General features: G+C 45.2%; 1 protein-coding gene across 6 annotated transcripts in view; it reads left to right on the forward strand.

Annotated features, from left to right (window-relative positions):
• The window catches only part of PLCH2 (phospholipase C eta 2), a 71,174-nt gene that overhangs the window by 44,320 nt on the left and 13,951 nt on the right, over window positions 1–12,903 (forward strand). For all 6 annotated transcript variants that reach the window (XM_027728747.2, XM_039390875.1, XM_039390876.1 and 3 more), the window contains 13 exons: window positions 762–932; window positions 2,690–2,783; window positions 5,168–5,371; window positions 5,840–5,960; window positions 7,372–7,543; window positions 7,803–7,910; window positions 9,176–9,334; window positions 10,064–10,156; window positions 10,964–11,064; window positions 11,400–11,497; window positions 11,814–11,996; window positions 12,360–12,467; window positions 12,646–12,770. In XM_027728747.2, the coding sequence (XP_027584548.2) occupies window positions 762–932; window positions 2,690–2,783; window positions 5,168–5,371; window positions 5,840–5,960; window positions 7,372–7,543; window positions 7,803–7,910; window positions 9,176–9,334; window positions 10,064–10,156; window positions 10,964–11,064; window positions 11,400–11,497; window positions 11,814–11,996; window positions 12,360–12,467; window positions 12,646–12,770 (1,737 nt within the window). The remainder of the gene's footprint in view (window positions 1–761; window positions 933–2,689; window positions 2,784–5,167; window positions 5,372–5,839; window positions 5,961–7,371; window positions 7,544–7,802; window positions 7,911–9,175; window positions 9,335–10,063; window positions 10,157–10,963; window positions 11,065–11,399; window positions 11,498–11,813; window positions 11,997–12,359; window positions 12,468–12,645; window positions 12,771–12,903) is intronic.

Raw genomic sequence — 12,903 nt, forward strand, 5'->3', positions numbered from 1 at the left:
TTTTTTTGCTATACTTTTTGATCAGAAACTCAGTCACGTTTCCTCCTCTGATTATGTTCTCTGTAATAAATATTATCCAGTAAAGTATCCAATATCCTACAATAATAAAATACCCAGCATGAAAACTTCTGTATCTGTCATATTTTTGCACTGCTAAGAGCTGTTTGTTTGACATTTCATTCTGCTGACCTTGACCCAATTTAGTGGGCAGCTGAACAATGGAGATGTGTAGCTTTTGTCATCACAAAGTCTCTCCAGGGACCAGGAAGCCTTTATGTGAAATCCCTCATGATTTTTTTTCTTTACTTGCAAAACTAGTATTCTTCCATATATTATCAGTTTATGGCTGTGGATTTAACAGATATCCCCTCAAAACCTGGATATAAAATGACTTTCCAGGTGATGTGGGTCTCAGTGATCTCCTCAAGAAGGTATGGGTGGTGATTCTGGCAGACACGTGCACGCTGTGTGCTGTGCTGCAGGGTGCACTGCCCTGCTCCATTGCATGGATAGCAGAAATCCTCCAGAGGGTTCCCTGGGGAACAGGAAAGACCCTCACCTTTGTTTCTTGGCTCCTGCACTAATGTGTGAAGGAAAAGCTGTGCCAAGCATTCTCATGAGAGCTCAGCCCGCTCCAGCAGGCTGAGCAGGGACAGCACCGACCTGCTGCTGCTCTGGGGTTTGTCCTCATGCAGGGGTTTGTCTGTGCAAAGGGGGTGCAGGCAGGTGGGTTCCTGACTGCCCTGTTGCTGTGTGTGCAGGAGGCTGACACGGATGACAACCAGGGCACGCTGGACTTCGAGGAGTTCTGTGCCTTCTACAAGATGATGTCGACGCGCCGCGACCTGTACCTGCTGCTGCTCACCTACAGCAACCACAAGGACTACCTGGACACAGACGACCTGAGGCGCTTCCTGGAGACTGAGCAGAAGGTGGGCCCGAGCCAGGGGGAGCAGTCCAGTGTGCTGCCCTTCTGCTTTGCCTTTCAAACAGGGAGGGAACTTCAGTGTTGTGCATGTGAAAAAATAGGCAGCTAAATGTCTCTTGATTTTCACCTCGTAGGCTGGCATGACTATTTCTTCAATCTTCTTGCTCTCACTACCTTTTTTTTTCCTGTAGGCTCCTTTGTTGTGCCCCTATATATAATCTCTACAGTTTCTTTCTTTTTTCACGTGTTCTCTTAGAAAAATTCCATCAGCATCTGTCTGTTCCCAGTATTCAGTGTCCTGGAACGAAGCCGGTGTTTCTGTCTCTACCTGGGACTTAGTGCACAGTCCATGATGAAACACTGAATTGCTTTGTCACACTATCTCAGCTCGTAAAGTTTTAGTTTTTCAAGAGCTGTTGAGAGAATGTATGGAAAGTTTTTTAAATACTCTGTAGTCCTAAGAAGTTGTCTCTGAGTGCTTTAACTCCAGTGCTGCAGGAACAAATGCACTGACTGGTGTTTGCCTTTTCCCATCCCTGACCTCTGCTGAAGCTGCATCCCTGTGGGTCAGAAATGCCCATCAGCTTCAAACAGTGCCTAAGAAGTGAATGCCTAAAAAAGCCACCTCTCTGGCAGTTGTCCTTTTGGATAAGTGGAGTGTGTTTCCATTTCATTGGTCTATTGATCCTCCAGATGGTGAGAGGAAAATGAACACTCTCCACAGGACACAAATCAGCTCAGCTAATTACTGACATGGACAAATCCTGCCTGGGGGGCTCCTCTCCCTTGCCTTCCTCATACAACATGTTCACTCTGTGCCAGAAGAGCCTTATCTTTTGAACTCAGCAAATGGATCATGTATGTTCAAACCCAGAGTTAGAGGTCCTTTAATTCCTCTTCTTCTACTTCTATTTATTAGGTTTTAAATCACCCCCAGAAAAGGCACTGATCTGGTGGCAGATGTGCTGGCGGTTTCACTTCCCCATGTTGCCAAAACAGTCCCCAGTGTGGTCACTCCACTGCAGTCCCCTCTGGTGACAAGGTCTGTGTTTTCATGTCAGGGACAGCATCTCAGAGAGGATTTGCTGGACCACTCAGGACAGGAATGGGAAATAATAGCATGGAGAATAGAGAATAAATCAACAGTAAATAGCAGGAACACAAATTAATAGTGTTAATAGCTCAACAGAAATGACCCTGTTTTTATAAATGACAACTTTTCCAGACAGCATTTCCAGACATATATTCCCCTTTGTACTCTTTTCTTTTTTAGTTGAGAATGCAAAGCAACCTTGAAGTTAGCAGATTCTTCCTGAGAACATTATGTCCTGAATCTCTGTTTCCCTGCTAGTAACAGATTTTTCTGTCTGCTGCATAAAGATGAATCTTTTTTTTGCTTTATTTTAAAGTAAAAAAACCTTTGATAATGCAAACTAATCCTTTAATCCTACAGGAGAAGAAATCCCATTGGTTTGTGACAAAGCTTGTTCTGTTTGGATGCTCTGTGGTGCCTAATAAGAGATCTGACCTACAAAGCAGGACTCTGTGATCAGGCAGCTGCCAATGGCACAGAACTGCTCACAAAGTGCTGCCTCTCTGATCTGCCCTGACACTGATTGACAGGAGTGAGAATCCCGCTGGGAACTGGAAATCCTGGGTCCCACTCGGGATAATCTGCCCAGTTGTTGGGCTGTGTGCAGAGGGAAGGGCTGAGGGAGGCTCTGATTAATAGTTAACACTTGGGTTTTGCTGCTGTTCCAGATGACAAATGTGACTAAAGAGCATTGCCTGGAGATCATCAACAAGTTTGAGCCGTGCCTGGAGAACAAGAAGGAGGGAGCCCTGGGGATTGATGGTAAGCTGCTGGTGCAGGAAAAAGGCAACTGCTTCAATGCTCAGGAGAATGTTGCTTTTGCTTGCATAATACATAGTCATAGATTTTGTCATGCTGTACAGTGTGCTTCCAGTCTTTTTGGTTTCTTAGTATCTATTATTTGCTGAGGAACGTAAAGGGAAGTTGGATCTCTTTGGAAGAGTTTTGACAAGTACATAAGAGGAAGCAGCAATCACTGAAGGTCCAGATGGAACTGGATGAGGCTTTATTTATGCTTTTGGAAAATACAGAAATACAGTAGAATTCAGTTGCATCATTCCTGCAGGTATTTTTGGAAATCCATTAAGTGTTACTAAGAGGAGTGATGTGCTCCAGAGTAAATGTGTGAAGTGGGATGATGGATTGGAATCTGTGGGGGTCATGCCTTCCTGCCCTTTGCTGCTGAAGTCTTCACTGTGAATATATCCCTGCTGCACCATCGGGCGGGGAGCTGTTATTTTGGGGACTGACTGTAAATCCTTTCCCCTAAATAGTAAATCTTCTGCCAGATCTGATTGAACCCAAGGAAAGAGTACATTCCTCAGGCACTAGCTTCTGTGCAAAAGTTCTGGGACCTCTGGAAAGTTAGTCCTGCCCATTTCTGTGGGTGTGTTGTCATCCTGAAAAGTGGCAAAACAGAGGTTGTTTGGTTTCCTGCATGAAGAAGTGGGTAATTTCTGGTATAGAGTGTAAAGTGGGGGTTTTTTCAAGAAATGATGGTTGCTTAGGATGGATTCAGGTCTGTTCTACTTCCAGACTAAACTTTCAATTTACTTTAAAGCTTATTCTAATTCCATTGAGGGAGCAGTGGATCTTCACTCCCTCCTGTGTCTTCCTCCTAGGACTGACAGATGCAGTTGGTGTGAGCTCACCATAACAGTCATGATCTCATGTGTTGACAAGTGCTTAGAGCAAACCACGGTGGGTTTTCAGCAGCTGCCCTGCCCGGGCTGGGTGGGATTGACTGAGGAGCAGCCTCTGGGTTTGCAGGGAGAGGAGCTGCTGCCCTTCCCCTCGTGGCTGTTTGCTGGCACACACTGTGCTCTCTCCCCTTGCCATGGCAGCTGCTCTCCCTTGGTTGCTCCTCTGTTTTCCCCCTGGCTGTGTCGTTGATTGTGGGGCCTCAAGAGCCTGGAATATTTGTCTGAGCTGAATTCCCTGCGCTGTGTCCCCGTGCCTTGTTCAAAGAGCTTTGGCTGCTATTTGTGTTTATCAGCTCTTTTCCTTTAATAAAACTTTCATCAACACAAAATGTATAGCCTAGAAGAACCATCATAAAGGTGACATTTTATCTTGTCACAGTCAAAGGAAGTGCGCTGAGCCCTTCAGAAGTTTGGCAGGATTTTACACGGGCACTGTTTTATTTATGGAATGAGTGAAATGTCAGGAGCATTAGCAGTCTGGAAGCAGAGACCTGTCGAATAAAGGCTGGCAGCAAAGCCACGGTGGGAATGGGAATTTGAATCTTTCCTTGGTGGTGAATGGAAAATATCTGGGGGCAGCTTGAAGTGGCAGTGACAGTGTTTAATGTTAGCCTGAACTGTGGCAGTGTCTGTGTGTGTGTGCACAAATGTGCACTGGGGGTCTGAGAGCAGCAGTTTCACACGGAGATAAAATCAGAACTTGCTAAAACTTTGCTTCTCACCAGCAGTTGTGATTGCAGTACACAAATGGTCCAGGTGCTGGTGTCTGCAGGGTTTGCAAGCATCCCACTGCTTTGGAAAAACATTCCTTTGGTCCATCACCAAAAGCCCTGCAGTTAATTGATATTTTGGTGTCAAGCCTGGAGTGAACTTTGGTGTCTAAAGCGACATTAATGCAGTTCTGCAGATCTCCCCCTCCACATACATGTTTGTGCATGAGGTGTCGTGTCCAAATTCCAGGGTGTAGCTTGTACAAGCCAATGTGTGTTGACATTCTTCTGGTATTTTCAGGAGAAAGAGAGGACAGGAAAGTACCTCCCTTGTCTCAGACTGTGTTGGGCCACCAGAACTGTCTCCAGGCAGTACAATACCACAGACCTTACAACACTTCACTGAGGAGCAATACCAGGATATGACTGCAGATCTCTGGGGGCTTTTATGTGCCATGTGATTTGACATCCCAGCAGAATCTTTTGACACAAATTGTAAGCCTAAAGAGGAAAGGCAGAGCAGGGAAAGCGTGCAAAGCAACTGGAGATTTCTTGAAAAGCAGCAACCACACTTGGTCATGGTGACAGCTGGGGTGTAGTGATGCTGTTTCTTTATCTTACACGTTCATGAATGTGTTGGTGAACATAGGGATGCATTTTTAGGCTGGTTTCAGGACGGTTACAGCCACAAAAAGGACAAAGCTGTGTTGTTGACAGTGCTGTTTGTTCGCAGGTTTCACCAATTACATGCGGAGCCCGTCAGGGGACATCTTCAACCCCGAGCACTACCACGTGAACCAGGACATGAGCTACCCTCTGAGTCACTACTTCATTACCTCCTCACACAACACCTACCTCATGGGAGACCAGCTGATGTCCCAGTCCCGGGTGGACATGTATGCCTGGGTGCTGCAGGCCGGCTGTCGCTGCGTGGAAGGTAAAGGGTGAAAGGGAACACTGTAGGATCTGTTGTTTTGTTCCTCTGCAAAGGAAGAGCCCTGGTTTCTGCAGGAGACACGGTGAAATTGGGTAGAGGGAAAAGCCAGGGAAATGGTGTCTTCCCTTCATAAAGAACAATAAAACTGTGTTGTGATATATTGGACAAATTTTCTTGAGCCTGGAAATAAGGCAGAGGTCTGGGGAGTGTGTCCTGTCACAATACTCCTCAGCACTGCTTGTGGAGTTTTTTTGCTTGGGGCTTTCTCAAACATCTGGTCACAGGAGACAGTCAAGGCCAGGAAGTTCCTGCTGAAGAAGGATGTTCAGCACAGTGGGGAGGGAGGTTCAGCTGGGGTGGGAGGGAGCCTGGCCCCTGCTGTGGCTGGTTGCTGAAGGGAGTTGCAGGGTCTCAGTGTTCCACAGCTGGGTTCCCTGTCTGATGGGGGCTCTTGTTTCTGTCCTACAGTTGACTGCTGGGATGGGCCGGACGGGGAGCCCATTGTCCACCATGGATACACTCTGACTTCCAAAATCCTCTTCAAAGATGTGATTGAAACTATCAACAAATATGCCTTTATCAAGAACGAGTATGTATCCAGTGTGCCAGTCCAGTGCCAGGGCTGTGAACGGGGTGTTCCCTGGCATCCTTGTACAGGCAGTGAGTGCAGATCCAACCTGCAGAATTCCTGGCAGAACTCTGGGTTGTTTTCTGAGGGAAAAGCCCTCAGAAAGCAGGAACAAGGCAAGGCTGAGTAGGGCATTCTGCACAGAGGGGTGGAGCTGGCTTTACTGCCACTGTAGAAGGTAAATTAATTCACCTCTGTAAAAAAGTTTCCAGCAGCTTCCCCAAAGCAGCCCATCTGCCTTTATGAATAGAGCTAAACTTACATTTTACTTTCAGACCAGGTGAACTTATTCCAAGCCTGAAATTTTGCAGTTTACTTGAAGACAGGGTAAAGAAATCAAAGGAGAGCTGCCAGCAGAATGTATGGCAATGCTTCTGAAATTGTTCCCTTCTTAAAACCTTTGCAGAAAGGTTACCTGGGACCACGTCATCAACTGGGACAGTTGTGTCCTGCAGACGCTGGCTGGCTGAAAGCCTTATTTTTCCTGATGAGGAGCTAACGAGGGCCAGATGTCAGGATAGACATAATTGGTTTTTAGTTAATGAATCCCTGATAATTCATCCCTACAAAACTGCATTGTGCACCAGCTTTTGTGTTTATCCTAAAAACTGCATCATCTCTAAACAGAAAGCCATCTTCAGAGTGGTTTTACGTGGCACCAGCCACACTGGAGTAGATGTTTCACAAATCTTACTTTGATCTTCCCTTTCAAACAACCAGGCATTGTTGTTCCTTGGCCTCAGCCTGGAGAATCAACAATAAATGACAGCAGTAAAACCGAGTCTAGAAATAATACTCACTGTCTTTGTAGCAGAGGCTTTGTCTGCAGGCTTGCTTGTGTAACACTGCTCTGTTGCTGATTAGAAAAGTATTCATGAAAGAACTGACACAACAGGTTCATCACTTGGTTGTTGGAAGTGGGAAGGTGAAGACAAAGCCCCTTGGGGGATCTTTTCAGTTCTTGTAGCTTTTATTTTCTTTTCTGTGTGCAAGTACAAAAGGGCTGAAGCACCAGTTGGAGAGGAGAGCTGATGACACTGGCTGTTTGGGTTTTCCTTGTGAATGGCTTGCTGGAGTGTCTGGTACCAAGTGGAGGTTGGGACTGAGTAGTGCAGGAAGATGACAAATGTGTTCTGGTAAAAAAAATGCATCAAATCAGGTTGCAGAAGTTTAATTCTCCTGTGCCTGTCAGAAAATCAGCCATTCAGTTTGGAGGGAGCAGTGGGGTATCAGCCCCGTGCCCACAAGGATTTATCTCCCCTGTGGGTGTCACTGGTGGTGCTGTCACAGTGATGCCCAGGCAGCAGTAACCCTTCTCCTCTCCATGCTGTGAGAGCTGAGTTTGCAGCTGGGGTGGCTCTGTCTGTGCCAGGTACCCCGTTATCCTGTCCATCGAGAACCACTGCAGCATCCTGCAGCAGAAGAAGATGGCTCAGTACCTTGTGGAAATCCTGGGAGACAAACTGGACCTGTCCTCTGTGCACAACGACGACTCCACAAAGCTCCCTTCGCCAGCAAGTCTTAAAGGAAAGATCCTGGTCAAGGTGAGCACCTGCTGCACTTGTGCTGTCCCTCCTTCTGTTTGTGGGATGGTGATTCCTGCCTGGCTGTCCCTTACACCCCAACTGCAACCCTGTCACAAAAAGCAGTCCTTGAGAACTGGTACTCAAGGTTCTGAACAAATGTCTTCTCCAACAGTAAGAACTTGGTTGCGTGCTTTGAATAATTTTTATTAATTTTTTTGAAAGGTGTGATAGCAAGAGCTGCATGAAAATCTGCCTGTGTGATGGTTTTATTTTGCAGGGCAAGAAACTTCCAGCCAACATCAGTGATGATGCAGAGGAAGGAGAAGTTTCTGATGAGGACAGTGCTGATGAGATTGATGATGACTGTAAACTAATGAATGGAGATGTAAGTTAAGCTGAATGTAAATGGACATCAAGGTTTCCCATCCCAGTGAGAAGAAACCTTGCCTGAGTTCTCTGGAATGTGGATGTGGTCTAATCTTTGGGGTTCATCACAAGTGTTTTGGGTTCTAAACCTTCATGGGGGGACAGATTGGACAAAAGCAGCAGTTCATGTGGTTATGTTCCAGGTTTGGAATTTTAAATAGTCATATCTCATGATTCTTCATTGCATCATGGTGTTCTATCCCTCAAATGCAAAAAAGAAACAAAGATATTCTGCTTACAATTGTGGTCATTGTTACAGAGCATCCCTTTGCTTAATGATGGGCTTAGCTGATTTTTACTGTAAAGAGGTGTTAAGAAGGGAGAATACTTTAATCTCTGCTTGCTTCAATCTGAAAATGCCTTGTTTCTTCATCCTTTTCAAAAGAGTTTTTTTGTTTGTTTGTTTTCTCCCTTTAATCTTCTGGCAAGTGCCATTGCACCTCACAGAAACAACATAAATACACAGCAAAACCATTTAATAGCATAAACCAGATTGCCTTGGAGAGAGATTGCATTCTCAGTCCTTTCTCCCTCAGGCTGTTTCCTCATTTTGTATTATGGATTTGATCCTTTTCATCTAAAACTAAAAGAGAAACTTCTTCTTCACAACTTCTTTGGGAAGGAGACTGCCAAAGGAGAGAAATAATGGCTTTGTTTTTTTCAAGTTATTACATTTTGGCATATCACTTTTCAGTAATTCACAGCATTGTCTCTGTTGCTGCAAGGTTTACTGATGCTTCAAATCTGAGATTTGCTACACCTGGTTTGCTTTCCAAACCAGATTTTGAAGAGCTCAGGAAATCAGAGCTTGTTTCATGGCAAATGTAGCTGGGAATTCTTAAGGCCCACTGAGAAAACACAATCTGTTACCCCTCAAAAGCACTGGGATTGGGAGCGGAAAAGAAAACTCTGGATTTCTATTTTTGTTTCCCCCACTTCCTCACATGGGCCATGATGTAACTATGAATTTTCCATGAAAAAAGGGCTGATGGAACAGAGCAGAGATTTGACTCAATAGGTGCTGCTGTATGTCAGTCCAGTGCAGTCTGGGGATCACCTCAGTAATAACTATTTCTGGGTTAGCACATGCCTGGCTTGGAACAGACATTACATCTGAATAGCTCTGCTGAGGGTCAGTCTTGCTTTAATCAGAACTGTTTTAATTACTTTTTTAAAATAATTTTTTCATCACTACCTGGTTTAATGATTCTGTTCTGTCTGTAGGCATCTGCTAATAGGAAGAGAGTGGAGAATATAGCAAAGAAAAAACTTGACTCACTAATAAAAGAATCCAAAATCCGTGACTGTGAAGATCCAAACAATTTTACAGTTTCCACTCTCCCATCATCAGGAAAGGCTGGGCTGAAATCCGATAGTAAGAAGGTGAGCATGTTTTATTGTACTTGTGTTTATTAGTTTACTGAATCCATATATTATTGACTTCAGCTTCGTAGCTGAATTCCTGCAGTTGATAATGATGCCAGGTGAACATCACTGTCAGATACACAAACTTTTTTTTCTTGCTCACACAGCAACTGGAGCATGAAATGTACACGTGAAAGGACTTCTCAGCAGAAGGACTTTGATTTTCCATTATAAAAACTGCATATGAAAGTTGAGCTTTATTTTTTCCCTTGGCTGTCTATGTTCCCTGCATTTACATTTCTATTTTAATTTTATATTAATGCTAATTTGTAAAAATGCACTCAGCCCACAGACTACACTTCATGAATTTGAGGCATTTTCATTTTAGGCTTTGTAATAAGCCACAAAAAGCTTAAGAAGATTGTTCCATGCAAACGAAAAGCAGTGGAGATCTGCCAGTAATAAGCAGGTGTAATAACCAGGGATTAAAACTAAAATAAGGATGAGAACTAAAAATCAGCTTCCCAAAACATTCTATGGCTCGAGTTTTGTATGTAGTTTAAACATAATGATTTACAGGGTGTCTCAGACAGTATTTTTGTAAGAGCCACTGCAAGGCCAGGACCTGGAGAGTCCTTTAGCCCAGCGCTGTGTGTTAACAGCCCATCACCTCTCTGCTGGTGTTCAGCTGCTCTGCCTGCAGCACCCAGTCTGATCTGCTGTGTTCTTCTGCCTTTGCTGCTGCAGAGCAAACTGGAGGATGATGTGGAGCCTGGGGAGGATTTCAGCACCCACAAGAGGCACAGCCGCTCCCTGATGGGCAGCTTTTCCAAGCGCAAGGTGAGCCCTGCCCCAAACCCTGAGCTCTGCAGGGTGAGCCCTGCCCCAAGCACTGATTTCTGCAGGGTGAGCCCTGCCCCACACCCTGAGCTCTGCAGGGTGAGCCCTGCCCCACACCCTGAGCTCTGCAGGGTGAGCCCTGCCCCAAACCCTGAGCTCTGCAGGGTGAGCCCTGCCCCAAGCACTGATTTCTGCAGGGTGAGCCCTGCCCCAAACCCTGAGCTCTGCAGGGTGAGCCCTGCCCCAAACCCTGAGCTCTGCAAGGTGAGCCCTGCCCCAAACCCTGAGCTCTGCAGGGTGAGCCCTGCCCCAAACCCTGATTTCTCTGAGGGGTTTTTTCTTTGCACACAGTGGAGAGGAATGTCACTGCTGCACTGCCTGCAGCACCTGGCTGTCAGGCTGCTCTCTGAGCACACAGGCTGGGGAACTGCTTAGCATGGTGCATAACACACAGTTCCAATTTCCATGAGGGTCTGAAAGCATCCAGGGTCCAACTGAAAAAAACAGAAAAATTCATTTGGACCTAACTGAAAAAAAACGACAAAAATTCATTTGGATCTAACTGAAAAAAACCCACAAAAATTCATTTGCATCTTTTATCTGAGGATTTGTGCTTCCTTCATAACAAATCTCAGACCTTGGGCTGAGTTGTCCCCATGTGCTGCAGTACTGAGTGTTACAAAAGCTGTCATTTCTCATTTTCTGTAAGTAACACACTCATTGGCATAACAAAGCAGAAATGTATCCAGCTGCTCAAACCTTGATCACACAGTTATGATATTACAGTTTTATTTCCCTCTGGCACAGAAAAAAGGAAGCAAATTGAAAAAAGCATCAAGTCTGGAAGAGGGTGAAGACGATTCGGATTCTCAAGGGAATTTAGCCAGGAGCTCTGTACATTACAGCAGGTTTGTTAACAAGTGATTGGACAGTTTTGTTTCTGAAAAAGATAACTTACATAATTGCACCACTAAATAGGTTTGCTTCAGGTCAAGGTGCCAATTTGTTGGAGGCTGCAGGCATCTGGTGTATGGGTAGAGAAGAATCTGGTGTATGGGTAGACACAACATCATCAGAAGGATCTCTTGGTGCAGTTCAGACTAATTAGCAAAGCACAGTGGACCTTTTATGCATTTTGAGCTCTTAGTAGCTCATATATTTCTTTGCCCTGATTTATTTTAAAATACAGAAGATGACATTTATCCCTTAATTAGTGGGAAATTAATTAGTCTTATCTTCCTAGGATAAACCGACAGAAGAAAACAATGAAGCTGTCCAGGGCCCTGTCTGACCTGGTGAAGTACACAAAGTCTGTTGGCATCCATGACGTTGAAAGTGAAAGTAGGTTGAACTAAAAGTCTGCTGAAAATAATTGCTATACAAAGAAATTGAAATGTTTTTACCTATCTGCTTATTAAAAGAAGACTCCTTAATGAAGATTCAGGTCATTCAGCTTCATTTTCCCAACCATAACTGCTCCAGTAAGCACAGCATTTTGCTGTGATACCAGGAAATGCAGTTCCCTCGGAGTGACATGTACTCAAATGATGCCTGATGGTTAAAAGGAACGGGCGCCATGTAGTTTTGCAAGCTTTATCTGGATAATAAATAAATAAACAAGGAGATTAGCTCTAATCCCTTCCTCTCTCCCCTGCAGTCTCTTCCAGCTGGCAGGTCTCATCTTTCAGTGAAACCAAGGCCCACCAGATCCTGCAGCAGAAGCCAGCACAGTACCTGCGCTTCAACCAGCACCAGCTGTCCCGCATCTACCCGTCCTCGTACCGCGTGGACTCCAGCAACTACAACCCCCAGCCCTTCTGGAACGCGGGCTGCCAGCTGGGTGAGCAGGGCACGGCTGGGGGGGTTCTGCTTGGGGGGTGTTCCAACAGGAGCTCCAGAGCCACCTCTCAGAACACTCAGAGTGCTCTGCTCGTCCCGCTTCGCTCGCCGCTGGGTCTGCCCTGGTGCTGTCTCTGTTGTCCCCTGGATTCCCTCAAACACGTCCTACATCCAACTAGTTGTGTGATAAATGGAAACAAGTGAACTTCTCAAGTGCAGGAGGACTCAGAGCTGAGCTCTTTTGGAGAGCTCCTCCCCTGAAGATATGCTATACGTCACAGAAGAGAATTGTTTTTCCGTAAGACACTTGAGTTTTTGCATCTGAGAAGTCAAATCTAAATCTGAATTTATTTTTTTTTAACAGTTGCACTGAACTACCAGTCAGAGGGGAGAATGCTGCAACTGAACCGGGCCAAATTTAGTGCCAATGGGAACTGTGGCTATGTCCTCAAACCAAACTGCATGTGTCAAGGTAAGGCAAATGAGCCAAAGCAGTGGATCGCTCACTGCAGGAGAAGATTGGGTGTGGGCCCTTGTTAGAATTTGTTTATAAATGCCTTTCTGATGCTAGAAGCAAACGAGCCAGAAGGTATCTCTAACAGAAGTCATGTTGCACTTCTTTCTCTTTATGTGACTTCCCATTCTTACAGGTGTCTTTAATCCAAATTCTGAAGACCCACTGCCTGGTCAGTTGAAGAAACAGTTGGTTCTAAGAATTATCAGTGGTCAACAACTCCCCAAACCACGTGATTCCATGTTGGGAGACAGAGGAGAGGTACTGGACAGTCAGTTCTTGTGTTGCATAAGGTTTATTTCCATATTGCCTGGGCTAAGGGTGAGGATTTCACCTTCTGCACTTATCTGTCAGGAGTCACAGAACATGAGTAAGTTGGGTCACTGCCATCCTT

This window comes from Pipra filicauda, unplaced genomic scaffold (genome assembly GCF_003945595.2).
Source record: "Pipra filicauda isolate LSUMZ 115617 unplaced genomic scaffold, ASM394559v2 scaffold87_size3191425_pilon, whole genome shotgun sequence".
NCBI classification, from domain to species: domain Eukaryota; kingdom Metazoa; phylum Chordata; class Aves; order Passeriformes; family Pipridae; genus Pipra; species Pipra filicauda.